Genomic DNA, 27,933 nt, shown 5'->3' on the forward strand with positions numbered 1-27,933 from the left:
TCGCGCCGCGCGCGCCAGGTCGCAGTGCCATCTTTGTTTACAAACACGAAAAAAAAAAAAAAAACAATATGTATGTGGGTAAGGAACCGCTGATTACAGGTTACATATTTAATACCCATCAATTTACGCAAACGTTTGGTGGCAGAAAGCTGTGTGCAGGTCTTACGAAAGTAAATTGAAATTACGTTCCTAGTAAACAAGCCCAAACTGAAAACAAGAAGAAAACGGTCTGCAGCACTAGCGGCAGGCGCGCGCGGCTATCTGGCACGCACTGTGCTAGACGGGGTCTGTTACATTTACCGCAGTAACGACTGTGGCATAATGTGTAAGACCGTAGTTAAAGATGACTAGTAGACAAATATCCCCCGCCAGCTGTTTAGTGCTGTGAGCAGCTGCCCAACCAAGTGAGTAAAGTAGTGTTGGGGCAATACGCCTCTACGCACGTAGCCCAAGCTTCAGCTGTAAACACCGTTAACATTTCACATTTAACGCAGCTGTCCAGAAGTCTGCGTAGATATTGTAGCCTTCTTTATGTTTTGTTTTCTGATTTCCGTTACAAACGAGCGGTGCTTGAAGCAGTAGATCTGCGTGTAATTAGGCTCGCGAAAAGATTGAAATCTACGAAAGCAGTAGATCTGCGTGTAATTAGGCTCGCGAAAAGATTGAAATCTACGAAAGCAGTAGATCTGCGTGTAATTAGGCTCGCGAAAAGATTGAAATCTACGAACAAACAAGAAAAAAAGAAAGCGCTATTTAGGCGACGCAGCTTGGAGCAATCTCGTAATAACGTAATTACGCTTTGCTACCTCACGTCCAGCACTCGCAGATAACTTGCGCCGTCGCAATATTTCCCTACCTTGATCTCCGTATGCTGTTTTTCTGTTTCTCGTTTCAGGAAACCGCGATGGAAATCGATAGCACCACTACAGGTAAGACAATTTAGTCTGCTAAAGTTTGCGCCTCTAAACCACTGTTGTTCACAATTTAGTCTACTCGCTTCTTAAACTTTGCGCTTCTCAATTTAGATCGCCAATGAGAGTCGCGGACTGACGAACATAACTGGTCATTGGCACGGTCATTGGGAGCCTGCACGCATGTAGTGCGTGCAGGCACCCAAAGACGTTGATGCATGACCTAGAGGCGCGCTTTTGCAACTGTTTAACATGTAGAAGCCGTGCAAGTGTGCAAGCTCCCAAATATGTTGATGCATGTTCCAGTTCACAAGGTGCACTTTCCGGAGTCCTTGGATGCGTTCGGGCACGACTCCAGCATACTGGTACAGCCACTTAACGAAGTCCACATCAACGTTCACCTCGGATTTATTCAAGTAAGAGCGGCTGTTTCGATTCATCGAAGTTGTATGTGAAATTGTTTCATCATCATCATCATCCGCCCATTTTATGTCAACCGCAGGACGAAGGCCTCTCCCTGCGATCTCCAATTACCCCTGTCCTGTGCCAACCGATTCCAACAAGCACCTGCAAATTTCCTAATTTCGTCGAAACCACCTAGTCTTCTGCCGTCCTCTACTGCATGTCCCTTCGCTTAGTACCCATTCTGTCACCCTAATGGCCCAACGGTTATCTAATCTACACGACCTGCCCAGTGCCATTTCTTTCTCTTAATGTCAATTAGAATATCGTCTATACCCGTTTGCTCTCTGATCCAAACCGCTCTCTTTCTGACTCTTAAAGTTATGCCTAGCATTCTTCGTTCCATTGCTCATTGCGCAGTCCTTAACTTGTTCTCAAGCTTCTTTGTCAGTCTCCAAGTCTCTGCACCATATGTCAGCACAGGTAAAATGCACTGATTGTATACCTTCCTTTTCAATGATAATGGTAAGCTTCCAGTCAGGAGCTCACGATGTCTGCCGTATGCGATCCAACCCATTTTTATTCTGTGAATTTCCGTCTCATGGTCGGGGTTCCCTGTGATTAGTTGACCTAGGTAAATGTACTCCTTCACAGATTCTTAGAGGCTGACTTGCGATCCTGAACTCTTGTTCCGTTGCCCGGTTGTTCATCATTATCTTTGTCTTCTGCATAGTAATCTTCAATCCCACTCTTACACTCTCCCTGTCAAGGTCCTCAATCATTTGTTGTAACTCATCTGCAGTGTTGCTGAATAGAACAATGTCATCGGCAAACCGAAGGTTGCTGAGGTATTCGCTGTCGATCCTTACTCCTAAACCTTCCCAGTTTAATAGCCTGAACACTTCTTCCAAGCACGCAGTGAATAGCATTGGAGAGGTTGTGTCTCCTTGTCTGACCCCTTTCTTTATAGGTACCTTCCTACTTTTCTTTTGTATAATTAAGGTGGCTGTGAAATCTCTGTAGATATTTTCCAGGATATTTGCGTAAGTGGTCTGTACTCCTTGATTACGCAATGCCTCTATGACTGCTGGTATCTCTACTGAATCGAATGCTTTTTCGTAATCTATGAAAGCCATATAGAGAAGCTTATTGTACTCTGCGGATTTCTCGATAACTTGATGCTGAAAGGGTGTTCGCGATTATAATGTAGCCATGACGGGGTCAGCTTTTGCTTTTTTGTGTAGCAGCCGACGAACTTCTGACACCGAATATAATCATGATGGCAGATCATCAGAACGTATGAGTAATAAGGTTTTAGAATGGTTTTGGAATACTAACCGAGCTTTTCTGAATTTGTGATGAATCTTGATTGCTGGCCTTATGCTTGGTTGGTGTCTGTGTAGCTGCAAAATTAAGATACTTGTTTGCTACAGGTGCTAGCTTTTAACATCTTTCATTTACCACTGTTTGATGTGAGAATTTGTCGTTTTTGTTTGTGGCTTTTAATGCTTTACATTGCAATTTGCAAAACATACTTTTCTCTGGTGAGCAATTGAGAATAGCAGAAGGCATACTCAGCTTCAGCTGCTCCAAAACTAATTCACGTATGTAAGGTTCGTCTTAGAGGTGTTCAGCAAAAATGATTGTTCTTGTGTATGTTTTTGCTAGAAGTACACTACTTAAAAACTTGGCCAATTGGACTCGTGTGTTTCTTCCACCCTCTTGCAATTCAGTACACCTCTGCTTCAGATTAGCTTTTCAGTTATTTGCACATTATTGTGAACCATTTGACAGTATTGGACAAACATATTTGCAATTGTAAGTATCTATGATTCAAGGACTGAAACAAATAGCAGCATATTGGATTCATTATTCCAATGTTTCGAATACTTGCACCACCAAACTTCTTTGCAGTCGTTTATTTGCAGTCTGGAAGTTTTATTGTTAACATCGCATTCACATTTTGCTGTGTAAGCGTTGCATTCACAGTCCATGACTATTTGTTGTAAGGTAATAGTTTTCTGTGGTTTGGTTAGTTTGGAACCTCAAAGACCAGCCGCAGTCATATGCTTAAATTTTTCAGGTGAACCATAGATACGAAGTGCGCTTCCAGTTTGACAGCCCTCCACATCTAGGTAGTCTTTCAGTAAGGACACAGGACCCCCCAAACCTCAACCTTAGAGTGCTGGAACTGAAGCCAGTGATCTCTTCAGGTGAGCTTGCTTTCATTCATGTCGTTTTACACTCGTGTCTATGGACTGCCTCTAATTATTGTGCATTTTCTTGGATCATTATTAAAATGCTTACCGAGATTGTGTAGCAGTATCACTGAGCAGTAGCACAACTGCCAGCATGCCTACACTGAACGTGAACATTGAACATGAGTATGCCTTCTCCGAACATTGTGTTTTTCACACTTATGCTGCAATCTTTCTGCACATTTGATACTTCTGTTAGTCATTGTAGCCTGCTGTGAAATTCTCTTGATTTTTGTGTTCTAGTATAAACCATCAAATAAATTTGGACCAACATATATAATAATAATAGTAATTCAAACCCTTACGATTAATTATTTAAAGCGAAGCTTTCTTTCTAAACCCTCCCAGACATTCCTAACTGTGGGTGCTGAATGCTGCTGCTGTCTTGCCAGATAGCTCACACTTAAACAAAAGAATTGAATTACGTTCTCGATGGTGGGATTGAACCTTGGTCCTCCAGCGCAGTGGATTGATGGTCTAAAGATTAGGCCACAATAGCATGTATACTTCTATCGTGCCAACGCCAACTAGCTCTTTGAGATAATTGCTATGTGTGTCACATTGCATGTGGCACAGGTGCACGAGAGCACATACATGCACACCAGTCTCCTTTACGCCAAGGATGCAGAAATGAAATGGGCAAATTTATAGCATTTGATTAACCACTTACGAAAGCCTCATTTCACATAGATTCATAGCTGTGCATTGAATTTGCATATATCTTTTTTTTTTTTAATTCGAGCAGTAGGATATCAAAATGTTTTCAAATATTCAAAAACCATTTATGGACCATGAAAGGTAAACAGAACTTTTGTCCTTGCCCAGACAAATCACCACTATAATGGCACGGCTTTGTGGCATCCGAAAGGCAGCTAAATAAAAGTAATTCATTGTTGCCTTGTTGACAAAATATGGTCCATACAATGGTGTTGGGCTGCTAAGCGTGAGGTCGCAGGATCAAATCCCGGCCATGGCGGCTGCATTTCGATGGGGGCAAAATGTGAAAACACCCGTGTGCTTAGATTTAGGTGCACGTTAAAGAACCCCTGGTGGTCTAAATTATTCTGGTGTCCCCCACTACGGTGTGCCTCATAATCAGATTGTGGTTTGGGCACGTAAAACCCCATAATTTTTTTTGTGGTCCATACAAGAAAGTTTGTGTAAAACACATAATGTGCCAATAAAGCTGTGTAGTTTCATTGGTTTTGTAGGGTCTGAGGTCTTTTAGGGTTCTATAGTCTTTATTGTGTAGTACAATCTTACTGCTTTGCCAGTCATTCACCATTTATAAGGTGATAAGGCAAAGGAAAGCAGAGTCAAGCAAATTCTGCACCACTGCTGCAGTAATAGCAGAAAGTGTTTGGATGGGCTGCTGTTGTGTGTGCAGCATGTGCCACATCTGTCACAGGTTATTGAAACACAGGAACTGTGAACAAAAAACCCTTGCAGCAAGTGAGTTTGCCTTAGAACTTATCAGAAGTGCTGTGTACGTGTACTACTCTATGCAACCAGCAGATTACAATTCCCAATTCCTGGCTCTTTGGATTTGAAATGGGAACATGAACTAATTTCACTATTTAATGGCTGCATGGCCCTGAAAAGTTTGTGTTCATGTGTGCTTGATGTTCATATGTCAAAAGTGATATAACTGTACACGAGGCTTGTGAGGAAAACAAACTGTAACACGGGAGGGCTAGTCTTGCTTGCAATTAACATAACATCTGTCATCTTTATGTTACATTTTATACAGGTGCATTGCTCTAGACAAATTTTGACACTTCTAGAGCTTAATTGACTATAGTATGAAACTCAGTGTTTTGAAACGCATTATTCGTTAACCTACTGGGGCACCAGTCGTGCAATGTTCTTTCTCTGTGCCACACCTTCTATGCAGGACCCAGGTATGAAGTCGTTCTGGAATTGCTTGCCTATAAAGAGAAACTACTTCGAGAACAACTTCTGCTACAGTCCTGCAACAACCCGCAGCTCACACTGACACTCATGCTCAATGCCAGGGTCCTTGGTAAGTAGTCTTGCCCATGTAAGCACAGAATCAAATTAGAGACAAATTGTACACAGTGGCTGATACAAGCCACACCACACTTGGAAACACAAGACCAGTGTTACGAGAACTAAATGTCTGGTTTGTTTTTAAAAAATAATAAAATAAATATCATCTGCGAAACGAACAGCCAAGTACTATTCCAAGAAACAAGGAAAATTTAAGGATAAAGGGAATCTGAAATCAATGAAATTTGATGGTGAGCTTCATTCTGTCTAAGATTACTAGAACCAGCTGTTTCATGTACCAGAATAGCGGACCAGAGTATTGGTTGTGATAATTAGTGGCACTGTAGTTGTCTTGCTTCACATCTGGCAAGTCATCTGTCACAATGTGAGGGTAGCAATGAGTGGGGTCTGCACAAACATGCTTTTCCTACAATGCCAGTGTGATCTGAAATTGAGTAATAAAACTTTAATTACTAAAACAATGCTTCCTTTGACTGTTACTGAGCCCTGAAACATGAATGTTAATAATGCAGAGTGAACACTAATGGGCAGCTTGAGCGTGGCATTCATTTCTGTCACTTGGGCACATGCTGTGTTTCTCATCCTGAGAAATGTGCAAATTGAAAGTTTAAGTGACTGTGGTTAACACAGCAAGCTGGGCGAGTTGGTGACTGAACATATTGCTAGGGGTGGGCAGCGCAGCCCGGGCAAAGGACTATGGTTAGTCACAACTACTTTTCCTAAATGACAAATTCAGCATTTCTGTCCCTTATATTATATTAGGAAGGCCCTATCTATGCTACTGTGGAGCCATTTTTTATATTTCAGTAGCTTCCACAGAAAAAAAAAAGCACACATTGGTACCACTACAATTGCACTTCTATCTTGCATTCAAATTTTCAATTTTTCTATAAGAAGGAAGACAGAACTTATGAATCTGAGTCTGCTGTAGGATTCTGCATTAAATTTAACTAGGAAAACTCTCTAAAACAATGTCTGTAATGTTGAATGTTTAGGGGCTACTTGACATGTAGCCCCTAAAACCCCTTTGGGACAAATGTGGGGCCTTCTTGTATTCTGCCATCTTGTGAGAATGGCTTCAATCTTCACTTCGGCCACTTTTGCACACACCGCTGCATTCGCTGCCGCCCTTGATGTGCATTCTTTTTCAAATGGTGTGCTGTTTGTGTGCCACAAACAGTGCCCAACTTCTCAAGCATTCGGTGAATCCTTTTTGTCCGGCATCTAATATTATGACTGCCAGGGCTATGGCCATGTGAAACACCAGAGCTTGCTGAACAGACACGTTTAGCTTTGCGGGAAGAAAACTGCGTTGATCTTTCGTGGTGGTGTAGAAAGCCCAAAGAGCAAGCCACTTTGGCATGTGGTCACTCACCCACTGCAGGCTGTACCACTTGGCTTTGTAAAACGATGCCATTTACAGATGCAGATTTGCACACTAGAAATGGCAAAGGGGCCATAGAGCACAAGATGCACCAAAAGCTGCGATGGAAATCCGTTTGAATGCATGAAGCTGCACGTTCCAGGAAATTGGGTGACAGCACGAAGCCTCATGTGGTGGTAAATTTCAGTCAAGTGATACCGTTTGTGCCAATAATGCTGTGTGTTTTGCTTCTTTTGCAGTTACTGCCTAAAATTTGTTGCTTTTGACTTCATACATCAGCCTTTGTACACATCTGATCACACCTTTGATGCCAATGTTTAAGACCTTTACAATGATACTAACCATTTCATGCTAAGCCTTTTCCTCACGACGTGAGAGCACTTCCAAAGCAGTGGTCATGGGCAGGTTTGCTTTATCCAAGGTGCCACCAGTTGAGCCCGAAGCTCTAAGTGGATTTTTAATGCGTAAGCATTCTTAGGCAACTCACCCAGGAAATCTGTCAGTCTGCTACGCATAACACAATGGGCTCCATAAAAAAAGAAAGAATAACTTCAAAAGGAAAAATGTTGGCGGTGGTGAGTTTCAAACATACGACCCCATGCTCAGAAGCCGACGCTTTTAGAAGGTGTATATATCTGAACCATATGAATGTGTTCTATCGGTGGTACAAAAAAAATGTCAAGGGAGTGCTGTAAAACACGTTGTGGGGCTAGTTGGTGCCAGGAAGCGCCTTGTCCTGTCTGTGTTCCTTCCTGTGTGCCGTCACTATTGGCGCTTCATCTATTGAAAGTCAAGGGAGAACAGTTTCTGCGAAGGCTTTGTTGAAAGATTTGGTGATGGTGGAATAAAAGCCATCTTTAGGACCACATGTAGAGAGTTTTGTAGACATTAGGAAAATTTCAGTTTTGCCAAAATTTAATGCCAAACATGCCGCATTCCAGATGTGTTTCAGTGGCCGCGGGATGCGCCTTCCGTTGGGGCATTCTTTGACTCACCGAAATGCCACCGATCTCTAATGGACCATGTGCTTCGCATGGTCAGTGAGTTGATAAGGATGACAAAGAATGATGAGGGGTCATATAGATCTCATGATGGTTGATAATGGTCTGATGCAGATAGATAAGATGCTAAAGAGCAAAAAGGGCGGGCTTATAATGGTCCAAGCAATTATGGCAAGGTTGATAGGACTGATAAGCGTCGGATCAAGTGCAATAAGGATTTGTGAGGGTCAGATTATGTCCGATAAGGACAGATAAGGGTTGATATGGATCTGATCAATTGCGGTAAGGTTGATAATGACTGATAAGAGTTGATAAAGGTTGGATCGAATCCGATACGGTTGATAATGACTGATAAGGGTTTATACTGGCTGGATCAAGTTTGACAAGATTGATAATGACACTGTGCTGCATCGAGATGAGCAAGTGGCGCACTGTTTATGCATACTTAGACAACTTAGTTTCTGCATTATTATTTCGAAGAAAGGTTCAATTTTTTGCATGTATCCCCCTTTCACAAAGCCAAGATATTCTCTAAATCAATATAACAAACCATTTTTAGGTCATAATGAAGATAATGGTCATTTTCTGTTGATTGGACCAAAATCTGTAGTCATGCGAATTGCTAGCAACTTGCCTGATGTGACAGTTCAAAACTCCAAGCTGGCAGCCACTCTACTTCTGCACTCTGCTGCTGCCACTCCCACACTCTCTGCACGCAACAAGCTGCACCTTTATTGAGGCATTGAGTGCCTTGTACTGTCACGCCAAATTTCGGAATGAAATGGCAACACTTCAGTGCATAGCTTGTAGACTGAAACCTAGCCACTGGCATGGTAAACTGCTGCACATATGCATTTAAGGGGTTTGCAAATTCGTGTCCAGCTTAACAGCGTTTTGTGTGATTCGGAGTGGGGCAAGCCTATGATGTCATACAATGCTCATTGCAGCTCACAAGTGTAAACACAGCTTTTTTGTTTGGAAGCGTCTGCTCATAAATGTATTTGAAGTACGAAAACACAAGATAAATCTAGCTCATTTAACTGACAAAACCACCGTTTCACTGTGTTTTACCTTGGATTCAGGAAATTCCAAACAAAAATGCTTTTATAGAATAGAAAAACAGTGCTGATTTTAAACATATGTTGAAATTGGTGAATAGCTTACAGTAACCTGCATTTTTATTCTCACAACTTGAAAAAAGATTTTGTCCCTACCGCTGCAGCCTTCTTGCTTTTCACAACCAAATCATATATTTTGGTTGGAATTGTACAATAACGCACTTCATGTGGAACCTTTCCTTGTCTGATTTGCCTGGAAGAAATGAAAAATGACCATTTTATGCTTTCCTCACCATAAGAGAAGTGAGCTGCTGTAGAAACATGGACTATGTGTACTGCCAGCCGGCAATTGTAAGTCCGGGTAAACCAGGTGAACAGCAACGCCAAGTGCTTTATTGGTCCATGTGAAGCAAAACATGCATTATTGTTGTGAAATTTGAGTGAAAATAAAGCGCCACGCACAAGATGTTCTTTATAGTTGTTATATAAAAAAAAAAAGACACTGTATGAAGGGGAGAGCGCTCTGAATACATGTGGTTATAGAAGATGCCACAAGTACCGTTTTATGCTGACAAAACGACCTGTCCTGGGGCTGTATTCTGAAATGTTTGCCTTCCGCTATAGTTTCGCCGCCACGAAAGTCCCGCTCAATAAATCAAGCGACTGCTTATCCGTGACGTCAGCGTGCACTACCAATACACGCTGTCGAACGCTTCACATTGCATGAGAGAGCGCACCGTGCAGAGCGGCTCGGGTGTGTTGTTTTCGAGTGTAGTGGCCGCAGCACGGCTTCTGCGCACTGACTACGGTTGGTTACGGCAGCTTTAGGTAAAATAAATTGAATAAGGAAGTGCAAAATGTTTTATTTTAAATGAATCAACAAATATCGCCGCGAAACAACGCATGTAAGACGCCACCAAAAAGGATACTATAAACTACCATCTATCTTATCTCTACTACACTCCACCGGCAACCGAACGGCGAAAGATGCCAAAAAACATGTTCGTTTATTCAATATATGTCGAGAGCACCCATGGACACCATGACGTTAAAATGACATAGGCCGGAACTACTAGCAGGCACTGTTTCTTTTCTGGTTTTTCTAAAACCGCCAATCAGCGCACACCGTTAGCGGAGGCGATAGTTTCACGGAAGGCGAACATTTTTAGAATACGGGCCCTGGTTACTTATAATCTATGCTGAAAGATGACATGAAAGGGAAAAAAGAAATGTCTTGAAAAATGGAACATGCAAAATCTCTTTACAGTGTGCAACTGCAGTGTGTAGTTTCCAGTCTCCTTTCATTACATACAAAATGCACAGCATTGAGCAGTCGTGGTACCTGGGAGGCGACTGCCAGCACGTACTGTGCACTTGCTAGTGGAAAGCACATTCAGTGCGCTTTCCACTAGCAAATATGTGATATCAGCTTGCCCAATCTTCCACTTTAGCCAGTACTGCATATACACATTTTGTCAACTTCTGTTATTGTGAAATTAATGCTATAGCTTAGTGTCTATGGGTTTGTTGTTCGACAACAGCAAATCAAATGCAACTCTGCCCATGCTGTCCTCTCACAATTGGCAGACAACACAGCTACCGTAATAATGTAACATTTGACTACAGCACTGCTAGTGCTTATGACGATCACTTAGGAGTTGCGGCGCACTACCCCACTGAAGGTGACAGAGCTGTGAAACTAAATTGGCTCTAATAACCTTGGTTTTGCTCGCAGAGAAGTAGTTTAAGTGACAAGACTACAAAATTGTGTGCATGGTTTATCTGGAAAAAAAAAGTACCCATTCCCCGTGCTAGAAGTTTTCTTCCATTCCATGGTCATCTTTGTCTATCCGAGAAGCCAAGCAACTGGTAGCTGCAGATGAGGTACAGTTGAGACATACCATAAGCACACTCAAATATTGCTTGTTGACGTAATGGGAATGTTTTAACAAGAAAAAAAAAAGGAGAAAGGGGGTTTATGTGTAGGCAGTTGCATCTGCTCATTGCTCTAAATATAGGACTATGTCGCAGATACATTGAACTACTGTAATTGTGGTAAGAGCATTGAGGCTGCAACTTTTCAGATACAGTGAGTGCACAGAATAACTACTACAGATTTTTGAATAAACCCTTAAATAGATTATGCACTGTTCTCCAAAACTGTCATGAATATGCACCTCATTTTTCTATCATCCACTTTCTTGCTCTAAGGCAGACTTCTAGATTATGCTTTTTATAAGTACTAGAAGCATTTCACACGCTTTTGAAACTTAAAAGAAATTATAGTCACAAGGCACTGCTCAATGAAAGTGCCTGCTGCAAAGTTAACTGGACATGGCTTTCCCTGTAACAACAAAATGGCACAAGGCCCAGAAGATAGGTCTAATTGGTGACTCACATGCCTAACTTGTGTTGTGGTGGTAGTGACGATACCTCTTAAGAGGAAGTAAATGCTTTTTGTCTTCTTAAACTGCTTTGCCATTTGTCAATCTAGTCAACTTTGCATTATGCAGCAGTAACTCAAAATCTTGCCCATGTAGAACTCGCTTGGCTATGTAACGATGACTGTTGCATTCGCATATGTCAGCTGTGCTGTTCAATGTCGTGCTTCTTCCATTTAGTGTCATTAGCTATGTTGATTTTTATTCTTCCTGCTGCCTAGGGAAAGGAAAAGGCACACCATTTCTCAAAACTGGAATCCACTGCATTGGCATCGAAATGGAGGAAGAGTCGGACCACAGCGACTGGCAAGGCTTTGATTAGCCCAGTGTTGGACGCTTTCAGTGTGCATGTCATTGCAAGACTTTCGTTTGAGCTGCGAAGCGGCTTATGTGACCCTGAAGCGTGTGATGCCCTAAAATGTGTCTAGCGATGCAATCTCCACTAGCCGTCATGTGTGAGAGGATCTCATTCTCTCACCTGAAGAAAATTTTTCCGCATTTGCAGATTAGCTGACAAAGCTGTGGTGGCATATTTTGCTGGGCCAATGGTTCTGCACATGAGTAATGACTACCGTTAGCCTGAAAAATATTTTTCTGCATTTGTGGACTAGTTGACTAAGCTGTAGGAACACGTTTTGCTGGGCCAATGATTCTGCACATGAGTAATAACTACTATTCAACACATCTGAAAAACAAGTTTGCTGCGTCTTTCAATATGAGAAGGATGAGGGGATATAAGGGGCTTAACATTTTGTCAGTCACAACCATACCAAGCTATTTTAAGCTGTTTATAGATATGCAGTTCAAAGGTTGTGTCTAATCTGACCTGTGATTAACAGTGCACAGCCATCACCCCTGCTGCAAGGTTTGTGTACAGGGTTATCTGTTAACCTTTTAACTCATGCCTGAACTGTGCACTTGTCTTAGCAGTTTCTACGAGTGTTTCCAAAGATGAGCCCCGGTTTCAAGACCGCAGTTCTTTTAATTGCTGGAAATGAAACACCCTGTTAGCTGATTTCATTGCGTGTAATTGTATTGGCCGTGAGATTGAGCTATATGTGGCAGCACCGCCTCGTTAGTGTGAATAGGTGGTGTGTGGCATGCATCGAAATGTACACAGCAGCGCATCGCTGTGAGCAGTTTGCGCCAATTGCCTGTTAATGAAAAGTGATCACTATTGAAATAATATGTTGCCCTCTAGTGCAACAATTTTGCAGAAAAAATGCAGAGCTTTCGTATTGAATGACAGTTTACGCTCCTTTTAATTTAGTGGAAGACTGGTACCTAGCCACATAGTGTGTTTTGGCACTCCCTTGGTACTTTCTACATGTGTTTGGCTTGCGTTCTGCCTACAATGTTGGCATTGCTGCTGCACAGCTCAACTAATACAACATTTTCTGGTAATCCTGCATTAGTTATACAAGTCAGTTTTACTGGAAAGGCAATAGCAAATTGCAATAGCAAATTGCAATAGCAAATTAGTGGACTGCTATACGAAGTAAGAATAGTAGTTTTATTGGCCGTATAAACTTGTAAACATTCACTTACTGACTAAATTAACAAGCATGGTGTCAGGTGCACACAAGCAAACACGAATATATCTCACTCTATGACCCCACACACTCGCGAGTGAGAAAGCGTGGCCGCAGCAGAGAGGGAATTGACTTTCGTGCTGCCTTTTGCTTCAATACAAACGAAGTTGCGAGAATGCAGTGCACTCTGTCCCCATTGCAGATCGTTTTCAAGATAAGGTCGCGCAGCTGCTGCTGGAGTAGAACGCCTCCCCCCCCCCTCCCCCGGTGCCTTGCGTGCATGAGAGTGGGCCACAATTGTCAGCTCACCCTCGCATGCTTTCACTCGCACATACAGCATGCGGTGCGCAGCGACGATGTTATCACACTTGGATTTTATACGAAACATCATGGTGACGCCAGCGACGTTAATGCATCTGGAGTGTCCATATAATTGCTGTCACAATAAAAAAGCATGTATTTCAGTACAATGAAGTCAAAGTAGCAAATTTTGCACTCTACTATGATGGGGTGAGAGCTTCGTCAAGCTGCCTAAAAGCAGCCTTTTCTCTCACTCATGTTCTGTATTGCACATGAAATAAACTTCACTGCTTGTATGCATACCTATTTGAATTTTTTTTTTTTCAATTTCACTTCTGTGAAATGCAAATCAGCTCCTGATTTCAGTTAAACAAGCTACATGTGACTTGCAGCACATTAGTATGATTGCCATGTTGCTTCACGTGCAGTTATTTTTACTGCAGTAATAGTAAAAACATAGCATTTAAACACAGAGCAGTCCTTGCATTGTTACGTGCAGGACAGTGATGCGAAAAAGTTCAAATTATTTTAGGGTCTGAAATTATGTGCCAAAATAATGGCCGCTACCTTCTGTCAAGGCATCAATTCCACACTAGAGAGCCAATTACAATAGCCGCTGGCAACTTGTTACGATTTGCTGCGTCTAGCGACTGCCGTGTCACACATGATCTTCATGTAGTGCTCTACTGTTGTTTTCCTTTGTAGCAGAGAAAGTACCAAAGTGCCATGTTCCATTTGTGATGCAAAATGATTCCTCCTTAGCTAGATTAGAACCACATAATAAAAGGACACTTAAGGCACAGATAAGGCTCGTTACATAACAACTAAGCGACAGTCATGCAATTAAACACCTAAGATTAAATGTGTCCCGCAGTGTGATATGAGTCGTTATGATTCTTTTTAAAGCAAATAGACTTCTTTGCCTCTTTCGCCCTATTTCATGGTTGGCAGCCGGACTTTGTCTGCCCAATGCAAAAGGAACGTGCTCTCATGCAACCAAGTTGCAGAACTTGTTCGTCGCCAAATGCCAACTACACTCCGTCTCAGACTCTGCAGTGGAGTGGAAGCTAGGGGGTGTGCCATGGCAGCTGGAAGAGCACAACAATATGTAGTTCCATCAATCGGACATTGCCTGTGCCACATATTTCTTTTAGCATAACTAAACTGACCAGAGATGTTTGGGTATTTTGTTACATTCTAAAGAAGTGCTTTGAAACTTGCTATATGAATGCAGATGATAATTAGAGGCAGGCAAATATAAACTTTTTTCAAATATGAATACCCGCCGTGGTTGCTCAGTGGCTGTGGTGTTAGGCTGTTGAGAACGAGGTCGCGGGATCGAATCCCGGCCACAGCGGCCACATTTCGATGTGGGCGAAATGCGAAAACACCCGTGTACTTAGATTTAGGTGCACATTAAAGAACCCCAGGTGGTCGAAATTTCCAGAGTCCTCCACTACGGCGTGCCTCATAATCAGAAAGTGGTTTTGGCATGTAAAACCCCATAATTTTTTTTTTTTATGTGAATAGCAAGTATTGAATATTGTATTATCACACCCAGATACATATGCTTACAGCAGGAATACTTATTTTGGTATAATCAGGTCCCACACTTGTACTTAGTTGTGAAAAAAGACAGCTAACTTTTAAGGACAATCAGGATCAGCTTTAATTAAACACAAAGCTACTAACTGTCATTAAATGAACTGCAGAAACTGCTTCTCAACATCTTTAGAGCCTGATTGCAAACAAGCTTTTCAAGAATGAGTGGCTGCTGTATGAATAGCTTTCCAGAAACTCTAAATAAATGGTTGTTGAAAAAAAGTTCATAAGTTGTGGAAAAAGAAAAGAAAAATTCATCAATGATTATGATACTCCCTAATGTGAAATTTGAGTGCAGCTCTATATGTGTTTTCATTTTGCGATATACTGGCTGGCGTGGATATTGTCTTGCGCGTCACATTGCAAATGGAGTCAAGTGTGGTGAGATTGCAAGAGGCAGTGTGTGGGTGACGTGTGGGCGCGAGTCGCAGCAGCGCCGCAGACAAACCTCCACTCATGCAGTGCCTTGTTTTCATATATGGTGTCGGCGGACATGCTCGACGCATGCCATTGGTGAATGTACGATGGCACGCTACTCTGGCACCATCTCGTAGCAGTCGTCGCTGCAGAGCCTGTCTTGCATGGCACTACGCTTGTGCTATACACTCCTCCTCCACTTTCCGCCTCATGGTTCCACTGCACCATCCTTCTTCGCTTTCCTTCTCGCACTATCTTTGCTATCACCATCTTTCAACCCCCTCTGTGCTCTACATTTGCTCATTCATCCTTCGCTCAGTTACGGTGAGGGCCGCTGCCGCCACGAAACGCAGGAACGGGTGCCTAAGAGATGTGCTCTAAATGCATCTGAAGGACTTGTGAGCTGCAGATACATGGAAAAGGGCCCGTTGCAAGGAAAACATAAGACTATACATGACTGGACTGTAACAAACACTAAATGACAGACTACAAGCAAACATCGCAGGTTGTCATGCAGCTAGTCTTCTGCCACGAAACCGAAAACAAGGCTTGCGTTACCCACTTTGTTTCTGTATTGCTTCAAAAACTTTTGTTGTTGTCTTACTTCTTATAATTTGCGATACTTTGTTTAGCATACTGAGATCTGACTAACAGCCTTGTTGTTGCAAAATATTTGGTTAGTTTCGATATTTGAAAATACAGAATAGTTCATTTTCAAATACAAATAGTTAGTGTGAAATATTCAATTTGTATTTGAAACTTCGAATATTCACCCACCGCTAATGATAATCTCTTTGGGTCAAGAATATAGTCCCCTATGAAAGTAACCTATGGTGAGCTGTCAGCGTTTGGATGATGACGAAGTTGTGCCTCCGCATGCTCGAGCCAGAGAGAACAACATCTGGGCAAGATCGAAGGGTCCTGTGGTTTTCTATGTTCGAGTGACGATAAATAAAATATATGGGACAAACGCCTTGCGTCACCCCAAAAGTGGTGATTCGGACACCAGACAGCAACGCGCCACCTGCTCATCTCTTTCCGGGTGACGACAACAAAAGCCTTATGTACGGTCCATTTCGGCAGATCATGGGCACATCACCCCTCAATGACGCGATGCTGAATGCCATGGCAACGAACCCTGTCATCGCCACTATCAAGTTACCAGAGTTCTGGCAATCCAACTCGCAACTCTGGTTTCTGAGCGTCGAGTCATTTTTCCGATGACACCCTGTCACGTCACAAACAGCAGTGTACGACCACGTCATAGGTGCTCTACTGCCTGCTGTCATTGCCATCGTCAGACACATTCTGTGATGGCAGGCCTCCTGAAAACCAGTCTGACACTCTTAAGAGGGAACTCGTACGGCAAACAACTGAGTCAGAACGGTGTTGGCTGCAGCAGCCGCTCGCCGTGAAGGAACTCTGCTTCTGTGTCGCATGGGTAATCTAATCGGCGATCACTCTGCTGCACTGGACGCATCGATTCTACACGAATGCTTTCTGCAGCGACTGCCTCAGCAGGTGCAGATGATCTTGAGTGTGTCCTCTTTCGAATCCCTCGACTCCTTGGCACATATGGTCGATAAAATCATGGATGTCGGCGCCCCCATGCTATCTGCCATCGAGAGACCACGCGCTTGATCATATGAAGCGCCAGTCCATGATGACCGCTCGGACCGCCTTCTTTATGCTAACGAGCGACTCATACGCAGAGTACACCAGCTGACCGCCGAGCTCAACTTGCTAAAAGTTTACCGACAACGCAGCGTGTCACCACATCAATGCCACAGTTGCAGCCGTGACAGGTTGCCGAGTCTTTCTCACAACGTGTTTTGTTACCACTACCGATACGGGGCATGCGCTCGGGCCATGCACTGAAGGCAGCCAGTGCTTTAGGCCCGACATCAAGCCGCTCATTCCACATCACCGACCGTGTCACATAGGTCTGATATCTCATCGACACTGGTGCTGAAGTGTTCACTATTCCTCCTACGCTGGAGGACCATCGACGACGGCACGACGCACCACCTGTCACTGCTGTTAATAGTTCGGCCTTACAGACCTATAGACAGCAGTCTGTCACACTTGAGATTGGCTTGAGGCGCACATTTGGGTATATTTTTTTAATCGTTGATGTATGCATGGCAATTATAGGTGTGGATTTTCTTTGGCATTTCAAGCTTGTGTCAGACCTCGAATACAGCTGTCTCCTGGATTTCGAGATGCACCTAACAGTTCAAGGTGTAACATCATGTTTACCACCCTTGTGTCTGGTGCAAGCTCATGCCAAATTCTCCCCACCATGGTCCGTGCAAAGAATTTTCTTATCTGTTCCAAGCTCCTTCTCTCGAAGACTCAGTACTTAATGTGATGTCAGCCATCACATTGTGACTGTGGGAGCGCCAGTTTTTGCACGTCCTCGTCGCCTCGCTCCTGCTCGCTACAAGATTGCCTGGCAAGAATTGGAGCATATGCTTGAGCTTGGGTACGTTCGACCCTCATCTGGTCCCTGGTCATCACTGCTACACATGGCTCCCAAGCCATCAGCTGACTGGAGACCGTGCAGTGACTACCGTGCTCTTACCAAACTGTCAGTAGCGGACCGCTATCCCATACCACGTGTCCAGGACTTTACTGCATTGCTGCACGGTTGCGCCATATTCAGCAAAATAGACTTAGTCAAAGCATACCAACAAATACCTGTCGAGCCTTCCCATGTACCGAAGCCTGCCATTATAGCACCCTTTGGCATGTTTGAATACCTACGTATGTCATTCGGTCTATGAAATGTTGCACGAATGTTTAAACGGTTTGTTGAGCAGGTTCTTAGTGGTTTGACCTGCTGTTTCGCACATCGACAATATCCTTGCCTTCAGCACGTCAGCAGAACTTTCACGAGCTACACTTGCGTCAGGTTCTTGTGCAACTCCGAAAAGAAGGACTAGTCATAAACGGATCGAAGAGCGAGTTTAGTGTTTCTGCATTAGACTTCCTTGGTTGTCGCGTAGATTCCTGCAGGATCTCACCTCCTGCGGCTTGTGTGGAAGCCGTAATACAATTTCCATGACCATCGACCATGAAAAAAACGGTGTAAATTCCTTGTCCTTGCCAATTATTACCGCCGGTTCATTCCTCACTGCGCTGCCATCTTACAGCCGCTCAACACACTCCTGTCCAGTCAAATGAAACTGAACGCTTGCATCTCCTGGACAGATCATGCTGAGACAGCTTTCAGCACCATCAAGGAAGCTCTCGACAACGCGACACTCCTTGCGCATCCAAAGTCCGGATGCCTTGGACGTCGCCGTTGGAGCAGTACTGCAGCAGTTCGTCGATGGAGTGTGACGGCTGGTTGGGTTCTTTTCGAGGAAGCTCTCACAATCCGAGCGCCATTACAGCACTTTTGGTCGCAAGCTGCTGGAAGTGTACTGAGCTGTGAAACATTTCCACCACTTCCTCAAAGGTTGGGAGTTCAACATTCTCTCTGACCGCAAGCCACTCAAGTACGCTTCGACTACTACCAACTCTGCCTAGACTCCGTGTGAGATCCGCCAGCTTGCCTATATTTTGGAATTCACGAGTGACATCTGACATAAGCGGTAAGGACAACCCCGTTGCTGACGCACCATCCTGAGTAGAAGTCAATGCAACTGTTGATGAGCGCCCACCAGTGGATTTCAGCCATGGCCACAGCACAGCAAGAGAACAACAATCTTCAGGCCCTACGACTGAAAGACAACTCTCCTGAATTCAAAGAAGTGCAACTTCCAGGCTGCGCTATACCCTTGGTTTGCGACATTATCGGTTCCCCTTGCCCCTATGTTCTACCGTCACTTTGCTGCAGCGTCTACGATGCCTTGTATTCCTTGTCGCACCCTGGCATCTGTGTGACTCAACACCTCATCACTACGCGATACCTGTGGCCACGCATGAACATGGACGTCCGCCACTGGATGCACACTTGTCTCAAGTGCCAGCAAACCAAAGTTCAACGCCACATGGTAAGTCCGCTTGGTACCTTCAGGCCTCTTGATTCCCGCCTCAGTCACATGCACCTTGACGTAGTCGGCCCTTTGCCCATATTCCCGGCCTCAGCGGCCGCAGTTCGATGGGGGCGAAATGCAAAAACACCCACGTACTTAGATTTAGGTGCACGTTACAGAACCCCAGGTGGTCAAAATTTCCGGAGTCCTCCACTACGGCGTGCCTCATAATCAGAAAGTGGTTTTGGCACGTAAAACCCCATAATTATTTTTGCCCATATCCAAGAACAGCCAGTATATATTGACATGCATAGACCGGTTCACGCGATGGCCTGAGGAACTACCGCTCAGTGATATCACAGCAGAGTCAGTTGCCCGCGGTTTTATCGCCGTGTGGACCAGCGATTACAGAGCTCCCATGATCTTTACGACAGATTGAGGTGGTCAATTCGACTCCACGCTTTTCCACAATTTATCCTGATTACTTGGTGTCAGCCACATCAAGACAACGGCCTTACCACTACATCTCTAACGGGTTGAGGGACTCCACCGCCAGCTCAAAGCCTTGATCGTGGCGTCACGACCATTGATACCCTGGATGGAGCATCTCCCACTTGTGCTTCTTGCTCTTTGCAGTGCGATGCAGACTGACGAGTCTTGCTCATCAGCTCAATTCGTTTTCGGCACTATTTTAAGGCTTCCTGGACAAATTTTCAACCCTTCGCCGGCACCAACGTTCAGCGTCGCCGATTATACCTGTTTCCTCAAGGTTGCCATGGGAGACTTGTCAGCTATCCAAAATCCCACCAACATTCACGACCATCTTTCATCAGTCGTACTCTCCGTGATTGCACACACATCTTCGTGTGACAAAATGCAGTCCGACCAACACAACCACCATACGATAGACCCTTCAAGGTCATCAAGCGCTGCCCCAAACACTTCGTCTTGCTGCTGCATGGATGCGAGGACATCCATAGACCACATTAAGCCCGTCTTCCTTGAAACCGACACCATCCTCAAGGACAAGTGATCTACAAATGCCAGGTGCGCACTCTTCGCCACTGAGGGATCACCGACGGCTCTTAGACATTGCTCCTTCCCATCCTGGCTTTCTTGCTAGAGAGGGGCCCCTATGGTGAGCTCTCAGTGTTTGGATAACGATGACAAAGTTGTGCCTCCACAGCTCTGTGTGCTCGAGCCAGAGAGCAGGAGAGAAAAACATCTGGCAAAGATAGAAGGGTCCCGTGCTTTTCTGCGTTCGAGTGATGATAAATAAAATATGTGGGAAAACAAAAGCCTCATGTCTCCCCAGAAACAGATTATTCATTGAAGATGTGGGTTAAAATATTTTGCAACAAAGCTATTAAAGTCTTCATAAAGATCGCATCATGCAAACCACCTAGAAAAAGAAAAGGGTGATGGACTTTTTGTCATGGCATTCAGAGGCTTGTTGTTTCTGAGCTCAGCTTGGTCAACTAGACAGCGATGAGCGTGGTCTCTACTCTGAAGAATGATCTTGGAGATATTCTCAGAATTGCTGTCATCTACAACAAGGCTGCTGCTCTCATGTGCATCACAAAGCAAATATTCTGCAAGTGGACGAAGGAGATCGAGCGTGTGGGCAAGGTGAAGTCGCTTTGGATGCCAGTCCACAGAAGGCATGAACTGTATGACCGACACAAGGTTAAACAACTTTGACTTGGATCATCTTCAGAGTTGCACAATACTTCTTGAGCGGCAACATTACAGCAAGTGATGAAAAGATTTGGTTTAAATTTGAATTGGCACCTCAATACTACCAGCAAAAGCAGGCACGTGGTAGTACAGTCTAACCGACTTATAACGACCCCAGATATAGACCCCATTTCAGTGCATTTACGATTTTTTGACCCTGCCTCTTCAAATTGTTTCCAGATAACAAACATTCTTTAAATTGCCGTACTGTTACAACAAATGCTTCGAACCCTGTCACGGTAAGAAGAGGGTACATGCGAAGTACCAATAGGATGGAAGTTCAACCAAACTGGGCACACGGCAGTGCGCACCCTGCTCCAGTCCAATGGTGATGATATGGCCTTCGAGATCGGCGAAAGTACAACGGCAGATTTCGAAAGCCACGAAGAAGGTCACGCACTTTCAAGGCAAGCCTCCAGGGAGGAGGTATACAGCATGAAGAGCATGATGTTGTAGAGCATGCAGTGGCAAGGATCGGCGGTTACTACGTCATTATCAGGAGATCACGTTTCGGCAGCACTTCAATTACGTGTTGCCGATTGCCGATAATGGTTCGCAGTGGCATTTTACCTTTCACACATTGCACTTTTTTCACCCGAAGCGACATAGATTACATAACTTTACAGCTTTTGTGTGACTGACACGCAGTCATAATGGTGAAACCTTCGCAGAATGGTGGCATGCCGCAGTGGTTTGCATAGTTTACACTTCTGCCAAACTAGAATGCTTTGCTCTCGTGTGCAAAATACAGCCATATCCCATTGGTAGTAAAATATATCTCAAGCTCTCAAATAAAAAATGACAGCTGCACTCGCAGTTTTGAAATGGAAGATTGGAACGAGGTGCTCTTTTGGAAGAGCTATACAACGCCACATTTCGTTCTTTAGACATGCATTTCTAATGGAAATTTTCAGTTAGGTGTGGGAATGCACCGGGAACAAAAATGACACTGGAAGTCTGGTTTTCGGACTAAAGTGCTGCCAAATTTTTACTGCCGACATCAGCTTCAGTGCCGCTAACTTTTTAGCGTCTTCAAGGGAGATTCCATATATAACGAACTACTGATACGACCACTTTTTGCAGAACTATCGAATTCGTTATTAACGGGTTTGACTGTAACACACTGTGGAAGTAAATGAAGACATGTTTGACAGGCATAAACGACGAGACGAAGGAAATGGGCAGGCAACGCTGCACAAAGTGGTTGGTGGAAAAACTGCTACAGCATTTGCCTCCGAGGAGTGTTCTTGTCATGGCCAATGCACAACAGCTTAAAGTGTGCTGAAAATGACATCCGTAAAAAACAATAATATACATAAACAAGTAAACCAGTTATGATCGTTTGTCATCCAGCAGACTTTGCAACTGCATGTACACGTCGTCTGCTGGTGGAAGCAGATGACACGGTGGTGGATCGTCATGCCGCTGAAGGTTACCATGTGGCTGTATGTTCGCTTCCCTGATTGGCTTACAAGGCTCATATAGCTTTGGCTGCATTGCACCGAGTTGGTGAGACGGAGTATAGCTATTTGATGTGCATGCACAAGAGCTTTGTGGTGTCTTAAGGTTTAGATGCTGTGGTTGGTGGTGGCGCTGTGTCGCGTGTCTGCTTCATGGGTTGATCGTTATGGGGCACATTAGTCTCGTCAATGAACTCCAGTGCACATCTCTTGACAAGGTACGCTGCTTCATCTTGCCAGCTAACAACAGCTTTGCTTAGACTGCCTCACAGTGTGTGGGATCTACATGTTTTTCTACTGCCAAGTGACCTTCACGCTACCTCATTCTTGTTTTGTGGTGTCACGACACATAGTGACAAGGAGTCACTAAAGCACTACATTTATGTTTTACTGCAACCACTTCATTTTTTTTTAAACAATGTGCAATGCATTTTGTGGTGTGCTTGAAACACGAAGCGGCAGCAAAATTAAATGATTGTGGCATATGGATGGTGCAACGATCGCATGTCATGTTCCTGACACATGCTGTTGCTAAATGCTCCTGCACATCATTGAAAAATCCATACCACCTATTGCGACTGTACTACTACCACAGAACAAACAAATGTTTAGAGCATATGTACACCATATGTGCATATGTAAACATGAAGTGGTTAAGATACGATGCGAGGTGATCTACAAAATCTGTAGTTCAGCCAGTGTTTGCCAGGTGGTGACTCTGTTCGACCTCGCGGCCAATACATGCTCATTCTTTGTATCATATATGTCCTGAAGGCTATTTAAAACAACGGGATGCTCAACTTTCAGAGGAAGCGTTTGACAAATTTTGTGGAACAGTCAAGCATGGACATATTGAATTCCATGGGAATTATAAAACAGTTTGAGATACCAGACCGGCAGCAGCAGAATTGTCATGTTCATGAAATGTTATATTTTTACATGAGATCTTCAATAGGTTTTTTTTACTTGGCCAATAAACATCAATTTCAGTATAAACGAGCTTGATTTAATTTCAGATCGGAACCTCATGTGCAAAATCTTTGTGGGAGAAATTTTGAAGCTTTACATATTTCTGGCAAGAGTATGGGAGTTGAAGGGTTAACTTGAAAAAGGAGAGCAAACATGCCAGAACATGTCTACTGTGGCCCCAAAGGAAACTGTGTGTGTATGTGTGTATGCAAGATCTATGCTCAGCAGGTCTGACAGTTGCTTTCAGCTTGCCCACTTATTTGCATCTGTGTGTTATTTGTACAGCAAATGCAGTTGGCTGGCCAACAACCTGCAGTGTCATTTTTCACTTAATCAGGCAAATGTCTCTCACATTATTTTGCTGTCAAGTTGGCTACTTGCACCATTCTTACCAAGAAAAGGGCGACTAGCATAAAAATAGAATCGTTTTGCACCCACCTTATTCAGTACAAACAAAATAGCACTAAGACATGCTACACTTTCTAGTTATGCTAATTCAACTGCATGGCAATACTGTAACAGAAAGCAAATAGCATAATGCAGCAGTTTTGGATGTCGCAGCCAAAATTCTTAATGACACTGTACAGCAGTCTCAGAACAGTTGCAGTGAACACTGTCAAACTACCAAGAATGTGGCTAAGCATAGTGGCACTTGTAGCATAAGCTTAAAAGCACGGGTGGAACTCTTGCATGGGCTGTAATGTTGCAGATAAGTGCATCCTTTCAGCTGTGACACACTGGCCGATTAGACTAATTGCTTAGAAAAGTAAGTGCGCCAGCTTGTACAACTTCATAATGAAGTGGAAATGGAACTGCCGTAGGCAGTCTTCTTTCGACATTTATGCTATTTGTTCATCAAATTTTATAGTTATATTTTGAAGCAATTCATTTTGTTTTCCATTCTTTTCTTACCCATGACACTGAATGACGAATCCCGGTGATAACAGTGGCACAGCTCTGAGCCAGCGATGAACAGCAGAATGAATGAAAAATGGAATGAGAAAAATATGGCATTTGCCTTCTTTTTCTCCCAAAACTTCATTGTGCATGGTACATGTTCTTTAGCACATGCAGTTGACTCATGTTTAAATTCACTTATCTGTCATGTTGGCTAAGTTGTGTTCAAAAAGCTTAGAACTTGCCCATTCTTTTTGGAAGAAAAAGCTAATTATTTCAAGTAACTGTGTTCTAAGTAGACACTCAGTGATGAGTATGAGCACTAGCCATCACACTAAAGATGCTTAGTGATTATCTAAGTTCAGGGGCCAACAATACTGATGCTGCAAATGTGCCACCTGCCATGTGCATGATGTGAAGTGGCATGAGTAAATCACAGGGATGGCAGTACATTGGAAAGGGATTGAGGGTGTGGAGCTGCAAGAAGATCTAATAGGATTTGTGAAAGTGAAGCCATGACCAGAAGCTGCATGCACATGCAAAGAGATATGCAAGAAGGCAGTGGTGACAGGAGCTAGCCTGCACACTAACCAATTTAGAGCCACTAGTAGCATCTGCATGATTGTGGCAGTCTAAGCAGGAGTGTATTGGTAGCATGACAGATCTCTACTGTCGCATGTAAGGCAATGCAGACCATGTTTTTCTGTGTGTATATTGGCGCTCTAGTGCTGTTGCCTGCACAGTGGCCCCTTCAGCATGCAAGTACAGACTACCATCACAAGATGTTTCAAGTAAAGGCAATGTCAGTGCAAAATTTTGACCCAATATTAATTAATATGAACTGATCATGCACGTCTTGACGATGAGGAAGAAGTTGGATAAGCGGTGTTGGAGCCATAATAAAAGTGTACATAGTGCAGAGAAGTTGGTAGAAAAAAATGGAAGCACATTTGCTACAAAGATTAGCTTCTTAACAATCTGACAAGCTGGTTTTGCCCAGCGTCAGTCTTGTGCCTAATGTGTATTGCCTTCAATATATGTTGTAAGGCCCTTCATATTGCTGTGCACTGTATACTTTTAGAAGACAACTAAGATTTTTGCATTCAATCAAGACTTCAACAATGTGACAAGGTTTACAGTAGTGGTGCCATAACCAATGGATGTACATGAAGGGGTACAATGCCACCACTGTGTTCTGGTTAAATGTTTTTCACACTTTATTGAATCAGTGTTGCATCTAGGAGTGTAGTACTTTTGTGCAAGAGACTATGTACAGTATGCATCAAAAGTCTTCATGAAGCGCTTTTCATTGCAATAAACTGTGTGGCATCATGTGCCCAGTATGCCGTACCTGTAGGAGTGGATAGATGAAGCCCTCTTGCCAGCACATGAATGTGTTGCAAGTCTGTGTGTACCATACAATGTGGCATTTAAATGTGTTTGCATGCAGGCTGGAGTTACTTTGGAATCCTACAGACTGGAAGGCTGCACTTGCACGTGTAACCACCACAATGCCCATCTCGACATCTTGTGACATTGAGGTTTTAAACGAGTGCTGACACATTTTTGAAGTCGTAGAGATTACCAGATGCTTCTTGCATGTAAAAAAAATGACTCTTAGCATGTATGAAGGTATAAAAGCAATGGTAAAATATGTGAATTTCACACTAAAGTTGGCATTGAAATGCTGTACCTGATGACAATGTGACACAGAGCAATTTGGAGACATTGTGCAGCAATATGGCTAAATATAACATTAGTTCCTTTTGGCTATGCTTGTGTGCCAGCCACAGCAATCACAGAAGTATCATGGCGCATCAGCCTCCTAATACCGAAACTGGTTCATAGTTTGGAGAAGAAAAATAGGTGAAAATGTCAAGTCAGTACTCCTTCAAAAATTAATCTACAAGGGCTTAAATGTGCACTTAAATCTAAAAAAAAAATACAGCATTTTTGCATTATGCACCCTCCCTCACCATGGCTGGAAAACAAACCTGAGAACCAAGTTGTCATTGTTTGCTATTGTGCTGAAACTTTCATCCCCTACCCTAACATCAGTGCCACACATTCACTCAGAATAGGCATTGAAGGCTGCTGCCATAAAATCCAGGCAAGAGAGAATTCTGCAGAGATAGAAATGGCTGCTTGCAGCTATGAATTTATGCGGATGCCCTGGTCGCACAGCACTAAAACATATGGGCAGTGCCCCTGTGGTCTCTTGCTCTTGGAAACTTGAGCTCCTCTGTGCAGGTAAAAAGACCCCACAGCTGAATGGAGAGTTCGCTTGTCTTAAGAGCAATTGAGATATTTCATATCTGAATGCAACTGACTGGCATTAACCTTAAATGGGCATAAAGTTCAAAGACAACTGCATTCAAATGATTGTCAAGATCACTAACAAGGAGCGCTAGCAAAATTTATATTGAAATGTGGCAGGAAGGTTGATTGTTAAAAACACATGTGCAGTCTAGTACTACTACTGGGTAACATCAGTACCAAGAAACAAGTCCAAGGTTGCACGAAACCTTTAAATCTGCCTCAAGTACCCATTTGCATTATTGCTACATGGATTGACACACTTAAACTACAACCCAAACTTGGTTGAAATGTTTGGCAGCTAATCAAAGGGGCTATCAGAATTAGGCCAAAGTTCATGAAATTCAACATAACATTTTATATGCACAGAGGAAATGCAAGTGCGCATTTCTAGATCTGATGGAATTACTGTTTCTATCCTTAAGGTTTGAAGAAATCACTACAATAGATTTTTTTTTAGTTTTATTTAGCAGCAGACTAATCATGGGATGAGCTAGGCCATGGTTCTTTTAATGTGCAACAAATGGTTAATTATACCATATTTAAAAAGAACAGATTCAAAATTGTGCGCGAAGTGGAGCACAGCTTCTGGCATGTTGAGCAGGACTTCTACACACAAAAAAAATTGGAGGTGGTGAATGCGTGGTATTACAAACCGCTGACGCACTGGTTTGATGGCCAAGTCATACTGTGATTGTCTTACAGAAAGCTGAACTCGTTAAGCACTCAATACAGTAATATGGGAGAGGGTGAGAAAAGTACTCACTGAGAGAAGCAACAGCAGAGGATGATGCTTATCCTGTGTTGAATGCATGAAGGGCAGAGTGTAAGAGTGTATGTAATTTGGTGTGTGCATCTCAAACTGAGGCCCTACACCATGGTTAGAGTTGGCAGCTGCACAAGATGAAATGTCTGTGCTACCCCTTTAAGCTAACTGTGCAGATGCCCCACTCTCTCAGAAGTCAGTTAATTTCGCTTAATCTGCAGCAATTTAAATGCTACAAGATTTGTGCTGCTGCAACAGCAGCAATAAAGCTGGAATAAATGGATAGCAACTATACATGTCTGCAGAATAGCCCTGTGTGTCAATTTTTTTAAATGACAATTGCTAATTACAACACCTTCAATCTTCACATAGCTAATAACCTCCAGGCAAATAGAGGTGCAGCAACATTGCCCACATAGTATGACCATTCTCGTGGCCTCGACTAATAATGGAAGTTGCATAACCCAC

General features: G+C 43.4%; 1 protein-coding gene across 4 annotated transcripts; it reads left to right on the forward strand.

Moving 5' to 3' along the window:
* LOC126543961 (adipose-secreted signaling protein) lies at nucleotides 1–27,759 on the forward strand. 4 transcript variants are annotated; one of them, XM_050191125.3, is made up of 7 exons: nucleotides 1–404; nucleotides 896–929; nucleotides 1,218–1,327; nucleotides 3,397–3,526; nucleotides 5,466–5,594; nucleotides 11,708–11,792; nucleotides 25,834–27,759. In XM_050191125.3, the coding sequence occupies exons 2-7, from the start codon at nucleotides 905–907 to the stop codon at nucleotides 25,940–25,942; spliced, it is 588 nt and encodes a 195-aa protein (XP_050047082.2). In that variant the 5' UTR covers nucleotides 1–404; nucleotides 896–904; the 3' UTR covers nucleotides 25,943–27,759. The 4 variants fall into 4 exon arrangements, with proteins under 4 accessions (XP_050047082.2, XP_072143948.1, XP_072143942.1 ...); XM_055061437.2 differs by lacking the exon at nucleotides 1–404 and adding an exon at nucleotides 582–788; XM_072287847.1 differs by lacking the exon at nucleotides 11,708–11,792 and having other exon boundaries at nucleotides 2–404.
* The last annotated feature ends 174 nt before the right edge of the window (nucleotides 27,760–27,933 follow it).

Source organism: Dermacentor andersoni, chromosome 1 (assembly GCF_023375885.2).
Source record: "Dermacentor andersoni chromosome 1, qqDerAnde1_hic_scaffold, whole genome shotgun sequence".
In the NCBI taxonomy this organism is placed as follows: domain Eukaryota; kingdom Metazoa; phylum Arthropoda; class Arachnida; order Ixodida; family Ixodidae; genus Dermacentor; species Dermacentor andersoni.

Coding starts and splice junctions, on each gene's coding strand:
- LOC126543961 (XM_050191125.3), top strand. CDS start 905: ATGGAAATCGATAGCACCACTACAG. Junction 1,328..3,396: donor TTCACCTCGGATTTATTCAA/GTAAGAGCGGCT, acceptor TAAATTTTTCAG/GTGAACCATAGATACGAAGT. Junction 3,527..5,465: donor GAAGCCAGTGATCTCTTCAG/GTGAGCTTGCTT, acceptor CCTTCTATGCAG/GACCCAGGTATGAAGTCGTT.